Below are 16457 nucleotides of genomic sequence, written 5' to 3'. Positions count from 1 at the left end.
CAGAATGACCTGGTCTCTCATAATGTACCCACACCGATCCAGATGTTAGAGATGCAACTTGTTTTAAAAATCAGTAGAACTTTCCATTTTCTAAAACTATCCTGGTGTCTAATTGCAAACCCGCAGCAATCCAAATGTTATAGATGCCCTTTTATCTCACAAATCAATGAAACCTTGCGTTTCTCAGACTGACTTGGTCTCTCATAGTGTACCAACACCTATCCAGGTGTTGTAGATTCATTTTGTCTCAAAAATCAATGAAACTTCTCATATTCTCAGTCTCACTTGGTATATTTTGATGTTTCCCCTTCAATACCAATGAAGTGAGATGACAGTACTGAGTACATTTATTTATTTTTTTTATTAATATTATTTATTCTTTTGCTTATATTTCCTCTGAATTGCATGTTATTGCATATTATGTTGACTGCAAAGTCTGACTAGATTGTGTTCACTTTTATTAAAACCTGATCTTTTGCCTTAATTGAGGCTCATTCATCCACTGCCTGTTTTCTTTGTCATAGAAGGCAGAGCATGTTATTCATCAGAAGCCTCTGGAATCTCACCCCCCCGCTGCCCCCGCCCCAACACATGCAGCTTATTTTGCACATGTCAAATGCCCACTGAGTTCAGTTATTCTTGATTGGGTTCATTTTCAGAAGTTTGCCCACAGGAGAAGTTGAGCCTTTTTAACACGTGAACTACTCCACTTAAGCTTCATTTAACACTGTCTAACACTAACACTGAGAGGCTTGATTTAAATATACATTTAAAAGGTTCGGTCTGGTGTCGTTATTTTCCTAAGACAGATGTTTTAGACACTGGCTACATCAGTGGCTCATTGGGTAACTATTTGGTCTCATATATCTGTATATACCATTTATTCGTGTAATAGTACACATTCTCTGTCCTGCTGCTGTTATTGCTTGCACAATTATTTATTTATAGCTGTCTACCTCAATCCTGCATTTTTTGCACGCTTCTGCTGCTAGAATACAGTATCTGTCAATACTGTATTCATTCAAACTACCACTGTTACTGCATTTGTTGGCTGCACCGTATGTTGTCTTGTCCTGTAATATTGTGTTGTTGCTCTTGTGTTTATCTCTCTCTCTCTCTCTCTCTTTACTCTCCTTGCACTCTGTATAGTTCTGCCTGTCTGCAGTTGTTGTGTTGTTTCTGTTTTTGCTCTTTGTGTTGCACCATGGTCCTGGAGGAACAATATTTAATTTCACTGTGTACTGCATATAGGCTGAAATGACAATAAACCCACTTGACTTGATATCTCCTGGCTTGGATGCTCAAGTCCTGCCCTCACGCTCTGGGTGGAGTTTGTATCTTTTATCACCCCGGTTCTGCACGGCTTGTTAGTACTCTTTTGGCTTATTTAAACTATATGGTGATCCATTGTTGTGCCAGAGGCCTCTCATTTACCTGTGTACAGGATATTCAAATCAGTTGCTTTTGGAAAAATTAGAAGGCTTACCCACCAGAACCTGAGGCTCATGGGAGTTTGTTACACAAAAATGTTCTGAAGGCAAAGGGAAAAATGATTATCTCTCTGAACCAATTAGATTGTAGAGCAGGTGGGTCCAAGGAGTTAGAGGAGGTGGGACATCTGACTGATTGGTCCAACCTCCTGTTGTTGCTTGTACCCACCTCCTCTACAATTTGGTTGTCTGAACCAATCATTTTTCCTTCTTCCCTCAGAACATTTTTTGTGTAAGCAAAACTCCCACGAGTGAACCTGAGAGTGCAAACCTTCTCAGCTTACGACGAGTACATAACAAGCAGTGTGAGCTTGCAGAAATCCATAGACCTTTGTGGAATTAAGAGCAGCAGTGCAAGCCTTTCAACACTGAGGAATGATTAGCAATCAAGGTAGCTAATGTTCTTCCACAGATTACAGCATGTTCACAGTAACCCCCCTGCGCCATATTTGTCTGTTTCTTATGTTTTGCCACATTTTATTGCAGTGAACTAGGGGAGGGTTCAAAGTTTTTATTGATTGTAATGAGACCATACCGTACCCAAGACAGGGATCACCTACCAGTGTTTATGGGGCAGCTGCTGCAAAGACAATGCATATTTTAGCATCCTGAGCAGACCTTTCCCTGTTCATGGTGGCCCTCTAGATTTGCAGTAGCCTTCGGCTAGCAATTACCATGTGGCATTTCCCTGTAGTGGGGTGACTACGCTGCTCTCAACTTTCCTGATCCTTCCTGTCTGATATGCCCAGCAGTGGGTAAAACCCAGCTCCATTGGTCTGTGTGTTGGTACGCCCAGTAGCAAATGGCTGCCTCACACAGAGCTCTTCAAGGAATCTCAACCAGAAATGTCAATCAGCATAAATATTTTTGAGATATTATTGAAATAATTACTCAAGTGTAATTTTGGCATAGTAGTTAATGGGTTTTACGTTTAATTCTTTTTGTGTTGATTGTGTTATGACTTTTAGGATTCAAGTACAGCTGTTTGCCCAATTCCTTTTTTCCTTTTTTGTTCTGTCTGGATAATTGACAAATATTCAAAAGCTGTTGACCTATGAAATAAAGAGCTGTATAGTGTGATGTACAGTCTTTGTCAGATTCATCAAAAGCCCATGTGCATTTTGTTACGTTTTCTTAAATGATATGGAAACGATCAATCCCAATCCCCCGGTCAGCGGCAAATTCACAGGCTTTTCTGCCAGTCTGCCCCTGTCTGTATGCCCCACCTCACCTATATGAAGTTGTGGGTGAACTTCAAGTTCACAATTTGCATTTGGTAAGTCTTAAAGTGACACAAACGCTTTAGTGCCCCACATGTTATGTGAAAACAATGAGAGGCAGCAGCTGTATGAGGGTTCTAGAAATGCCATCATCAACAAACGTGGATTTTTTAGAGTCTAAAAAACACCCCTGGAGACTTTGGCCTCCTTGTTATATTGGACCCTGGGACTGAAAGAGAGTCTGGCTGAACTTTACAAAGACCTACTTAAACAAGTCCAAATCTTGTTGAGGATTGTTCTGTGGATAGATTTTGGCATACGGCAAGGCAAATCAGTGCTTTGTTTACTAACAATCAAACAAAACCTTCAAAGAATAGACCTCCCTCCTACACTCAAATGTAAGGGAAGTTCAGTAATGCTGTGGGGTTACTTTTCTTGTACCAGAAGTCTTGAATGTGTTAATGCCATAATAAAACTGAGAGTGGCCAGTGGGGAATCCTAATCTGGGTCCCCCTGAAAACCTTCAGCAGAACCTGAACACAGCAGTTGCCTGAAAGAGCCCTTTTGAACATTGAAATATTCTAGCCACTTGGAGCTGAAGTGTGGGGGAAATGATCATATTAGAGGTGTGGCAAAGCTGAACAATGCCTGCAGGAAGTGTTCAGGGGCATTTTCCTGGTCAATCATCTCCAATTTTTATTTTAACTCTTTAGCTTTATAATAACGTATTCCACTACAAAAATTACACAGTTATTTACAATTAACATAAATACTGTACATCCATCCATCCAGTTTTTGCTGCTTATCTAGGGTCGGGTCATGGGGGCAGCAGTCTAAGCAGGGATGCCCAGACCTCCCTCTCACCAGCCACCTCCTCCAGCAGGGGATACCAAGGCGTTCCCAGGCCAGCCGAGAGAGATAATCTCTCCAGCGTGTTCTGGGTCTGTCTACGGGTCTCTTCCCTGTTGGACTTGCCTGAAATACCTCCCCGCGGAGGTGTCCATGAGGCATCCTAGGTAGATGCCTGAACCATCTCAACTGGCTGTTTTCGATGCAGAGGAGCAGTGGCTGTGCTTTGAGCCCTTCCTGAATGTCCGAGCTCCTCACCCTCTCTCAAAGGCTGAGCCCAGATACCCTGTGGAGGAATCTCATTTCTGCCCTTTCTATCCACGATCTCGCAACTCTGGAGGTGTTGATCATCATCTCCACTGCTTCACATTCAGCTGAAAACTGCAACCAGCTGCAGACTACCCCAGTGCAAGCTGCAGGTCACAGCCTGATGAAGCCAACAGGACCACATCATCTGCAAAATGCGATCCTGAGGTCACCGAACCAGAACCCCCTCCACCCCTTGGCTACGCCTAGAATCCTGTCTATAAAAGTATTTCAGGAGGAAAAGTTCTGCCAGAGGTATGAGATGAAGATCTCCTGGCGAGAGGTATCCACCAGATAGCCTTAGCACACCCAACTGCAAAATTAGTCCTGCTGACCACCTCCGTGGAGTTACATTATGTCAGCCAATCTTTAAATTTAAATCTTTAAATTTTGTTTAAAGTGTGGCCACTTGGATTGCATGTGCTCTGTGATGGACTGGCATCTCATTCAGGTTGCCTCTTGTCTCATGCCTCATCCTGAGATCAGCTTCACGTATAAATGTAGCTATTTTTATTGTAGCTATATTTAAATCGTCTGAAAATAATAAGTAATTTTGTTTTATTAGTTAAGTGCTATGTGTTGTGAGTGAATGGTGTGTGAGTGTGCCTTGTGATGGACTGGCCCCCCATCCTGGGTTCTTCCCTGCCTCGTGCCCATTGTTTCCGGGATAGGCTCCGGACCCCCCGCGACCCAGAAGGATAAGCGGTTTGGAGAATGGATGGATGGCTGGATGTTCTACGTGTTTTAATTTTTATACTCTGAATTTTAACGGCCTTCCACTTTCCATGCATCGTTTTCACTTTGTGACTCCCATTTCGCAATTCTGTGTACATGCTCAGACAAGAACAAGATGGCAGCTACAGTGACCTTCCTGCTCTCTGTGTAAGATAGCGTTCCGGGCTTATCAGCGGCTCGCATGCTACCCCCCAATGGCAGAAACTCCAGGCTGTGAGAAATAAGTAATGTAATTAAAAGTACTAACCAGTTATATTTATAAATACTTATGCATATTTATTCTTAAGAAAATTATTATTGCAAAGGTTTTCTTTATATATACTGTATATCTTCTTTTGAAATGTATCTCCAATATATTATTTCTTTCGTTAAATATCTACTGTATGCCCAAGCTGGCACATTCAGAGCACAATATTCAAGTATAAGAAAATTAATAAGGGCCGTTTTTTTTTTTGTAAGTCTCCCTTTGTGATTCCTGTCCAGTATTTCTAAAGAAAGAGAACTACAGGGGGTACTTCAGATCAATGGGTACTTTCCCACAGGGTTGGAAAATAGCTTTCTTATTTGCCTCAGGGTGATGAGATGAAGGCATAGAAACACTTTAGAAAAAGGTCACAAGATATTAAGCTCCAGCATCACGTATCGGAACAAATATCCGGATGAGATGCCGGAGTGGGAAAGTTCTCGAATCTTCTCATTAGCCGAAAGGTAGCTATTAGGATACATAAAGACACATGACATCTTATTTTGTCATTGCAGAGAAGGCCAGGAAAAGTGCGCGTCTTTCTCGACTCAATGCCTCAGGCTATCCGTTCCATGAATTGCCTTTTAATTAAATCTCCATATATCTCGTTTGTACAGTGACCAAAAACCAATTTCAATCGCAGTGTCCCATGCCGCCCCACGTGTTAGCTTAGCATCTTAGCATCTGAGTCTTAGAAGAAGGAGATGTTGGAAACAAATGTTATAAACTTACAAATAAACCCAGGCCATCTAGACCTTGTTATCTAGCCAGTCAAATTTAAATATGAGGGTGTTTATTCAAAATAGAAGCTCCATGTTGATTACTTCATCATGTGTGCACTGTAGCTCGCCCTTTTCCTACGTCCTATTAGGCATGTTGATTGTGAGTGTCATGATTGACTATAAATGTACATTTTATTTTCTTTTATGGAATTCTGTTGTTTGAAATGACTTCCCCCAAAGAAAATGTTCATCTTTTTTTTCCTTTCAAAAGCAGCAGTATTTTCTTGTTGAATTCTGTCGACCATAGAGCAGATCTCTCCAGTAAGCCAAAAAATATATACATAAATACTAATCAATGTTCAGGTATACAGATATTTTCTGTTTTTTTTTTGTTTTTTTTTTTAAATCACTCAGACATTTAAATTATATATAATTTTACCAATAAAAGAGACAGAAAAGGCATTTGACATAATTTCTGGATAATAAGCAAGACAGACTGTTGCGATCTGAATGGTCTTAGAAGATGGAGGTCAGGCCTCAATGTGAGGTAGTTTCAAATAAATGTCACAATCACACTGACATTTTGTGAAAAACTAAACTTTTTTTCTCAATTATAACAAGCGAGTTTCAAAAGGGGATATTCAGAGTCTCATAAAACGGACACTAAGCTAACTTCATTGCAAATAGTTTAACTGGGAATAGTTAGTAGCATTTTGAATACCATTTATTTTTCAGGTACTGGTATCTGAAACCTGCCTATCACAACCAGTATTATTAAACGGGGGCGGCATGGTGGTGCAGTGGTTAGCACTGTCGCATCACACCTCTGGGACCCGGGTTCGAGTCTCCGCCTGGGTCACATGTGTGCGGAGTTTGCATGTTCTCCCCGTGTCGTCGTGGGGTTTCCTCCGGGTACTCCGGTTTCTCCCCACAGTCCAAAAACATGCTGAGGCTAATTGGAGTTGCTGAATTGCCCGTAGGTGTGCATGTGTGAGTGAATGGTGTGTGAGTGTGCCCTGCGATGGGCTGGCCCCCCATCCTGGGTTGTTCCCTGCCTCGTGCCCATTGATTCCGGGATAGGCTCCGGACCCCCCGCGACCCAATAGGATAAGCGGTTTGGAAAATGGATGGATGGATGGAATAGTTAGTAGCATTTTGAATACCATTTATTTTTCAGGTACTGGTATCTGAAACCTGCCTATCACAACCAGTATTATTAAACGGGGGCGGCATGGTGGTGCAGTGGTTAGCACTGTTGCCTCACACCTCTGGGTTTGAGTCTCTGCCAGGGTCACATGTGTGTGGAGTTTGCATGTTCTCCCCATGTCGTTGTGGGGTTTCCTCCAGGTACTCTGGTTTCCCCCCCCAGTCCAAAAACATGCTGAGGCTAATTGGACTTGATAAATTGCCCGTAGGTGTGCGTGTGTGAGTGAATGGTGTGTGAGTGTGCCCTGTGATGGGTTGGCCCCCCATCCTGGGTTGTTCCCTGCCTCGTGCCCATTGCTTCCGGGATAGGCTCCGGACCCCCCGCGACCCAGTAGGATAAGTGGTTTGGAAAATGGATGGATGGATGAAAAAGTGAATTGTTGTGAATAAGTTCATTCCAAGTTTTTTCGTAATTCTGCTTATGCCTGGATTATATGGAAGAACACCTGCACTTTCAGCTGAAGTACACGATCTTCATATTTCTACTGCAATTAAGGCAATTTTACGCAGGCATGGTTGCATGAAAATGTAAAAAAGCACCTGGCTTGTCACCACTTTAAAACTGAAATCAAGGTGGTCCAGCATCCCCTTAATTCAAGGTTTCTTAATCCGTTTTTTAATGAGTTGTGAACGCTCTGATATAAGCATGATGCAAAGGCATGCAAGCACTCAGCTTGGAAAATAGGCACAGCGAACTTTGCTAAAGGGAACAATACCACACAAATTTGATTTTATTGTTTTATATAATTTTAAGTAATTTTAAAAGAAATAAAACACTCATGTTAATATGTGAATATCATTATCATATATTTTACTTGCCTGTAATAATTATTTACTTTTATTTTATTTACCAAAGACTTAGCCAGACCTTTTTCAAAGCAGTAAAACATAAATATCCTCCTGAAAGGGATTTATGAACAACTGCTGTTTTTTTAATTAATTATAATTAAAGATAGGTCATTAATTGCATTAAAAATTAACACTAGTCACACCTTTATAGCACATGACGCTATATTATTATGCACCACATTGTTTAGCATAATAAACATATTTATACTAAAACTACAGGCAGCAGATAATTAGTAAGCATATTAATGGAATACACTCAGTACTTTGTTCCACATTGAAGAGGACATCCTCTCTTTCTCATTGATCCTCCAGTATTAAATGTTCTGGTGTCAGGGGCAAAGGTTCTTAAACACTACAGAGCACATGAAAGTATTCTGAGATTTAAAGCAAGTGAGCACCAGGTCTTTAGGCTTCTATGATCTTGTCATTCTACTCACTCTGTCTCTAAAAACATTTCGGTCATTGTCTGAAATAGCTGTTGATGGAGTAAAATAACATAGAATGAGTCAATAATTATTTTGCAAATTATGGAAATGTCTGCAGTGAAAGCCACTTGTGCTCAAAACTCTTTCTCCATATCTTTGAATATTTATTTGCTTATTTATATATGTAAATGTGTAAAATATTAGGAGTTTCTAAATAATTGTTTGGTGTAACTTTTATGGTCCATAAACTGCCATGAAATGTCTTCTTATCAGTCATTAAATTTCTTACAGTAAATCTCTCCTTTGGGGCACTGAACACCTGCTATGACCAAAGTCTACTGAACTGGACAAAACCAGTTTTGATATCACATATGGTGCAGTCACACAAAGAACAGGTGAATGTCATTTGATGCTCGACCTTAATTAAAATCGCTTTGCACACTTTTATCTAATAAGTGGGTGACGGCTGTGATGTCCAGCCAAGAACCTGACGGCCCAGTGTGACACATTGGGCCTATTAATAGCTGTGACGGGTCAGCTGACTAAAGCTGGATATGCATCAAGCAATAATGAAGATGGCGACAAAGTCAGATTCACTGGAAGTTGCCAATGGTGATCATATATTTGTTAGTATACCAGTATAACCTACAGGCAGGAGTATGTGCACATAAAGCTGAACATGTGCACCAGTGGCCAAAATTGTGGAAACACCTAGCATTTTTGGCATAATGCTTTACGACACGAATATTGACGGTAATGATTATAGACAATCAGAGAATGTTTACCAATATCATATATTGGGTGATTAAATAAGTAACTGGAGAAACAGTTAAATAAAGTTCTGGAATATCTAAGTGTTTCCACAATTTTGGCAAATAGTGGAGCTCAGCCTTGATGAGCAATCTCACGACAGCAGCTGATGATACTGATTTCGGGATCCTTGTGTTACGTGTAGTGAGCTTAGAATACGTATGTACTTAAAAGCTGCATGTATTTGTTGAGCAATTAGCATATCTTGGCGATGAGTGTTTTTTGCTTAATTAGTTGTTCACCTGCTAGGATGCTAATAATTAGCTTCACGGGCACCACAAGGAAATTATTCCTGTGTTTGCACCTATTGTTACTACAATTGCACAGCTAAATTTCCATCACTGTCTTCAATAACTACACAAGATTCCTTGTCTTAAAAGAGAACATATATTCAACACTCAGTGGGGGCCTGTATCGCGAAGCAGGATTTCTACTTAGAAAACTTTCATTTGAAGAGACTTAATAGACAGGATAACTCTCCCTGATAGCAGGTTATGTTCCAAATGGAGGCAACAGATTAAGGCTCTGTTGAAAAAACTCATCAGGTTAAAGGTAGTCTGGGCTAAATGTAGATGATGAAGATAAAATCCATTTACTGGGCTACCTTAAATCCGATAAGTTTTCTGGCCGTTAAGAAATCCGGCTTTGTGATACAGCCCCCCAGGTTGTACATTTACACTGTGAACAAAATGTTTAGCTGCTCAGTGTGTCCCAGAAGCTACATGCGTGTATCAGACACTTCAGCTGAGCGGAGTGAGGGTCATAATGTTCCAAAGCCTACCCTGAGAAACACACAGCAGTTCACACTCGTGTGCGTGTTTGCACCATGAGAGGAAACTAGCCTTTTCAGAAGGTGACCAAAGAGAACCTGCAAATTCTGAGCTTTTTTTTTTTAAATGTATTTGAAGTATTTGATTTCTTTATACCCATGCATTTAAAATATTGCTATTGCTTTAGACGAAATGTTTAAAAATATATAATTTTCTGTATGCAGACCAGTAATAGGTACCCTTTGATGCTAGATTATTTGCGTAACCATGGGGAGGCTTGAGGCAGGATAGCAAATCAGTGTGTTGCACAGCGGCAGTCTGGCTGAATGAAATCTAGAGTCCACTGTCCTCTCATGCTCACAGTTAGTCAGATTCATCCTTGGGCTCCCCGTTTTGGAACACGCTCAAGATAGTGTGCTTTCGATTAGCAGCAGAATAAATGGGAGCACTTGAGGTTGAGGGAAGATATCAACTGCCCTCTGTCAAGTGCTTGTACTGTATTTACCGTGTCCTATGGCTCTGAGTTCGCACGTAAGATGCAATGATGAATTTTCCTAATAATCATAAAAAAAATAAAAACAATAACAATTACTTTAATTTCTCACTCAATCTATGATACTATAATGTTAGAGGTCTCTCCATCGACCAAAATTAGGTATTTGATGGATGATTTTAGTTATATCATTTTCTTATGATTTAAGAACAACTCAGAATTTTCCCCAAACGCCACAAAGTCTGTTGTTTATTTTGTCTGTGGCTTGTGTACACTTGTACTTTTTTTTAACCAGCCTGGATGCATCTTCGTTGAGTGAGTCTTTCCATACCCTCTCATCTACCGTGCTTGAATTTCCCAGGTAGTTCTTTATGAGCACTTCATTTAGTGCATCCTTCTGTCTAAATCGACATCCAGCTTTTGCTCTTTAATGGAGTTGGGTATTCTGCTCGAGCGCGCATTGCCTTTCTGTCGTGTACCGCAGCAGTGAGATTGATGGGACTTGAGCCAGTGACCTTCAGGTTAAGTCCAGAGATTTGGCCGTTCCACCAGCTTCTGCCCTCGGGACGGTGATGGATCCTCCCCACACCAGTTACACCAAAGGCCTGCCCGGCATGCGTCAGCTAGTTCTTCCAGACAGGGTGTCAGGTAATGGTTTAAACACAGATGGGGAAAACATTGAGCAGAGATGTAGAAGAGAGAGCCTGCCCCGTTTCCCTACAGAAAGCTGAACGGAGGACAGCGTGACACATAGCAATTAGGACAACCATCAATTACCGTAGCATCCAAGACTTGGAAGCGATGACAATAAACTGCAATTTGTAGCATAAATGCAGAAGATGTGCTCCTGCTTTTTCGCCCTAAGCCGTATATTTAATATTTCATCATAATCCTGATGTTGAATAAAGATTTAATACTTAATCATTACACTACTCCATGGAAAAGTACTGCAATTTAAAAGTATTTTAAAAGAATACAAAACTTTGCATTTTTAATTAGATTAGCTAACATAAATATGTTTTTTTAATTCAACACTAGATGAAAAAAAATCACAGAAATATGGCACATAGCATTCAAACAACAGTTATGCCTAGTTCAGAATCTGATGACTAAGTCATTTAAAGTCCAAGACGTGATGTAAAAGGGGGGGGGGGGGGGGGCAGCAAAACAGGTAAAATGTCATGTATGCGTCGTGGTTTTTAGTATTTTTTTCTTTTTAATTTTTCGGTAAGAAAATAGATTTTTATGTCCGTATTCTTTGCAGAATTGTCAGCATGGGTGTGCTGTAAAAGTAACGTGTAGCCTGACTGCTAGGCTATAATTATTAGCGCACTGACTAATAAAGAACATGACTAAACAACAGCCGTAGCAGCCTAAATGCCCTTGGGATTTATTATGAGTTTCTTGGTAGGGGGGGGTCATACGCAAACGGGGCTTCTCTGCATATGGTTGCTCGCTTTCCTGACAGGGGAACGAGGAGCCTCACCAGGGACACCACTTTGGCGCGTCTGGCTGGCCTGCTTTCCATTTCTGTTCAGCAGCTGACATGTCTGCCCAGAGCGAGACGTATGGCCGACAGTTAACCCATTTTTCTAAGGCAGGAAGTTCTGGAGGAAAGTCATACAGGAGCTGACCTTGGCTTGACAGCTGATAATAATAATAATAATTATTATTATTATTATCTGTTTATGGTAATGGGATGGCACCTCAGACCTTTGGGACTGTCGTTTAGGCCTCTACACGTGTGGAGTTTGCATGTTGTCCTGTGTTCTTCCCGTGATCTTATGGAACTCTCTCCAGCTTCTCTTGTTTCCCCTCCCAGTCCAAAAACATGCAAAGATGAATTTTCTGTTGTCCGTATGTGTGAATGTGTGTGTGACTGGTGAATGAGTGTGCCCTCCATGGGTGGGTGCCCCATCCTGTGTTATTCCCTGTTTTGTGCCTCTTTTTTCCAAGATCCGCAAGGCTCTTGCATAAAACCCCACAACTCTGCATAAAACAGTTCGATATTGAAAATGAATAAATTGTAATTTTCTAACCTTATGCTGAGTCGGATTGGCCTCAGCAACCCCATAGGACCATGACCTGGATAAGCATTTAGAGGGAGGGAGGGTGGATGGATGGATGGATGGATAATAATATATTTACTTTAGCAAATTCAGTTAAGTATCTTGTTTGATGAGAAACTGATCCAACAAAACCTTAATCTGTTTCCTCCATTTGGAACACAAACTGCTATCGGGGAGAGTTATCCTGTCTGTTAAGCCTCTTCAAATGAAAGGATTTTCTTGTATTGCTTTTTTCTTTTCAAAAATTCCGGATTTCATTTTTAATGTGTATTTGCTGGTCATATTAAGGAAATAAAATATGATGATGGATTCTGAAAATAAAAGGAGAGATTGACTTTATGCCTTTTATTTTAAAATATTTAAAACCATTTACAGCACTGTTTTGATGGTCAGTGGAATTATTTATGTTGTTTTTTTTTGTCTTAAAATAGGTGTTTTATGTAATGAAAGGCCTGAATGTGCCTGCCACATTCAATGCTGTGAAATGGAAATATCTTTTAAAAATAGATTACTGATCCACTCCCACTCATTCTTGCCTTAAGCGTATGTCTTAAACGTTCATCCCAACAATCGGTTTTACAAGATTATGTGGAGTTGAGCTTTATTTGAGCCCCGTCCTCCTTTCTGCTTTGCCGGTGATGTTTACGTGCCCTTTCTGTCTTCATCGCAGAGAAGTGTGACGAGGCCCTGGCCACACCCCTTCCCCACGCCGCCTTCTCCAGCTCCTCTGTGTTCTCCAGTGGTTACGCCGCGGGATACGCCAAACTGAACCAGAGAGGGGGTAAGCAGAGTTCGGTCAGCTGGCTGGAGTGACGTTTTCAATTTGCGACCAGTCGGCGCGCACTGACAAACAAACACACACACATACATTTGCATGTATATAAAAGTTTTATTACCTTGTAAATAGTCGGTAAGGTTTGCAAACTACCCAATGCTTTTGATATAGCTAATTTTAGGACTATAATAGAATAATATTGATTTGCCGTAAGATTTCTTGCGTGAGTGTGAGAGACTGAAAGCGTGAGTGTCACGCCAGATGTGTGAGAGCTGGCATCCCAGGGTGAGGTTCTCCACATCAGCTTCTCGAACCCCAAACTGCTAGCCGACTCTGTTGCTGACCAGCAGCTTGCCCTCAACTTTGAGCCCCAAGCAGGCCAGTGGCTTTCCTTGCGGCTCGGTGCCTTGTGAACGGTGAGAGATAAAACTAACTGGCCACAGCGATGCCTTATTTTTTATTACAACGCTCCAGTAATCACTCCCGAGCCATTAAATCAGTCCTAAATTTCAATTTCACAGGTGCTCGGCCGTAGCGCATCCGCACGCAATTGAATTGCATTCTGTTGCAGCGGGTTAATAGGTTAAAAGGTTGGTGCTCATTTCCAATGCAAAACACTTCTTGCTGTATCAATTACCTCGGGAAAAGCCTGCCAGTGTAATTGCTTTCACTGTTACTTAATTAACTTCTTTAAAAGTGGTTAGGTAACTGTTGCCTCTACCTTCCTGATATGAAGCCACAGTTTACGTTTTAGTTGAATGTAGACTAATGATTAAAGTTTCTTTAGCAGATGATTTTGCCTTAGGTGATGTACAAGTGAGGAAAGCGTGGGAGCAGATAGCAGGACTAGCTTAAAGTGGTGGGATTTGAACTCACATCCATAGCTTCCAAATAGCTACAGATTCCAAACATGGCAAGCTACACATCACTGATTAAACATGCCTATTAAATTATTATTATTATTATTTGTTTTAATTCATAGCCATCTATGAACTAGTCATTAGTTATATGAACATTTACTATCACATGAAATGTCACATCTAGTCATTGTGTTCACTCAGTGCCACGAAGTTGAAATATAAAGTGGAATTATATATTTGAATCAGCCATGAAATTAGCTGGCAACAAGATGCAATGTCAAGTCATCCATGACCGGTTAAAATTCTGATGGATTCAATGCCTTTGATAACATTTTTTCCCTATAAGAAAACTGCAGTGTATCTTTTCTATTCAGTCATGTTTTATGTGGCATATTTGCTTCTTTTTGAAGTGAATATTAGGGAGCCTATTAGTAGTACAGGACGGCTTTGTCTCAGTGAACGTGTTTTTCATTTTCTGCCGACGGCTCTGGAATGTCTCGCAAAGCGAGAAGTCAAACGTTCTGATATTACAGGAGCCGGCTTCTATTCTTTGGGGCTGCGCCGATGTTCTTTGAGGGTAGATGGAGGTGGAAGATATGTGGTGGTGCGAATGAAAAGGTCCTTAGTGGAATGGCTGCAGTTTTGGCCTGGGATGCAGTGATCCAGAGCCTTGTTGCCCACTCTCTGTGAAAGTCCTGACAGCCTGGAACCTAGGTACCTACAGCATGAAACTCGGATGCTTTGAGGACACATTCAGTCGCTGTCAGTCTGTTGTCTGGCCTGCACCATGTTATTAGCTCATTAATTGTGCCATATGTTAGTTTGGTCATAACTGAGTCTGATGCACATGCATTGCACAGTATTTGTTGTTAATAAATGCCTTAGAAGGGTTATATAGCCAAACAGCAATAAATCACACGCGCAGATATTTTGCAGTATTAATGATTTAGTGTTTTTACGATGCACCAATTGTGACTAGGAGCCCTCCGGGACCCGTGGGGTCAACCGTGAGTATTCTGCCTATAAGGGCTATAGGTTACCCTCAGCTGAGACTTGGTCACATGCTTAGAGCAGCCAATGAGCCGCTGGCTGCAGGGCCATGCATCCAGATCCAGACACAGGCTCTGGGGAGAAAAGCAGAGTGAGACGGGTGCCGGCTCAGTGCTGGGGAAACGGTCAGGGGCACGTTTGTCGTCTGGAAGGGAGCTAAATTTCCCGGGGGACTGGCTGCACTCGCAGTCAGTGGCAGTACCAGAGTCATAAAGGGGTTTCTCTACAGAAAATGCTCAGTGGCTTTGCACCAGGGAAGGGTGCTGCGATCTTTGCCCCCTTAACACAATCTCAGGATGGATCTAGTCTGGGGGTACTTGTTTTATTGTTGAATACTTAAAGTAAATAGAAGGCAAAAATACTCTTGCATTTTTAGGTGGACAAAATGTTTACTAGCAGAGTAAACAGCATATTAGTCCCTGCAGAGTTATCAGTAGAGTCTCTCGCATGCCTGTAACGGATGGAGGAGGATTACTATAAGAAATTGTGATAGAGTATGATACCGGTGGTAAGGGCCATTGGTGTTGTGGAAGGAGTCAGTGGAAATACCCTCAGGATTATCCTGCATCGTTATTCACCATCGACAGGAAGGTCTTTGTCATCATCAGGCTCATAGGTCGCCCTTGGGCCTTCGTATCACTGATCCTGTGCGCATCCAGTCCTGCCATCCCTGACAAAATACCGGCCTTGCCACCAGGAGCACGACAACACACACACTCAGACACACACACACACACACACTCTCACACAAGTTGGTCTTCCCATGTAAATGGGGACCATCCATTCATTTTTATGGGAAAAACGGTAATCCCAATCAGGACACCCTTAACCCCTACCCAGCCCTAACCTTAACTATAAGTAACTAACCAAAATACAAGACTTTTGGCAGGTTTACGTCTTTGATCGCATTTACAGATTTTTATAAAATAGAGGTTATCCAAATGGGGGCCTGATGAAGTGTCCCCAAAAGTAAGGAAGTTTCAGGTTTTACTGCACTTTGGGGACATTTTGGTCTCCAAATGTGACCTATGCAAACCCCCTCCCCCCCCCCCCCCCCCCACACACACACACACACAGCGGGAGCGTTTCTGCCACTCTCTTGCCCTTGCCATTCCATTTGTTGAACTGAAGATTGCAAATGCTGAAAGCTTCATCCAATGAGGAATTAAGGATCTTGTGACATCACAAACGTAAGATAAGATGAGATGAGATAAGACGAGAAAAAGACAAAGTGAAACTATTCTTCCCGGGAGAAACTAGTGTGCCAAGGGAAAGCTCTTACCATGCAAGATTTGAAAAAAAAGAGAGCTTGAAAATACTAAATATAAAATAAATAATATAAGTTTAAAGACAAAAAGGATAGGAAATGGCGAAAAGAATGTTGTGCTTTTCTGTACATGACATGGGCTGGTCGGAGATCTCCCCCAGACAGAAGGGAGAGGAGTCATACAGTGTAAAAGTCATGGGGAGGTCGGCTGTGAGTGAGACAGCAGCTTTGGCAGGCTACTGCCCATGACAGCGCCAGAAGGGATGTTCAATCATGATTTGGGATCAGAATGTGAGAAACAATGGCTCACTATCATG

General features: G+C 41.5%; 1 protein-coding gene across 1 annotated transcript in view; it reads left to right on the top strand.

Annotated features, from left to right (window-relative positions):
- cntnap2a (contactin associated protein 2a) overlaps positions 1–16457 on the top strand; it is a 322047-nt gene that overhangs the window by 107360 nt on the left and 198230 nt on the right. The window contains exon 2 of the mRNA XM_048977149.1: positions 12859–12969. Within this exon, the coding sequence (XP_048833106.1) occupies positions 12859–12969 (111 nt within the window). The remainder of the gene's footprint in view (positions 1–12858; positions 12970–16457) is intronic.

This window comes from Brienomyrus brachyistius, chromosome 15, assembly GCF_023856365.1.
Source record: "Brienomyrus brachyistius isolate T26 chromosome 15, BBRACH_0.4, whole genome shotgun sequence".
NCBI classification, from domain to species: domain Eukaryota; kingdom Metazoa; phylum Chordata; class Actinopteri; order Osteoglossiformes; family Mormyridae; genus Brienomyrus; species Brienomyrus brachyistius.
Note: the sequence above shows the minus strand (reverse complement) of the source record. Positions and strands in the feature narration are given on the sequence as shown.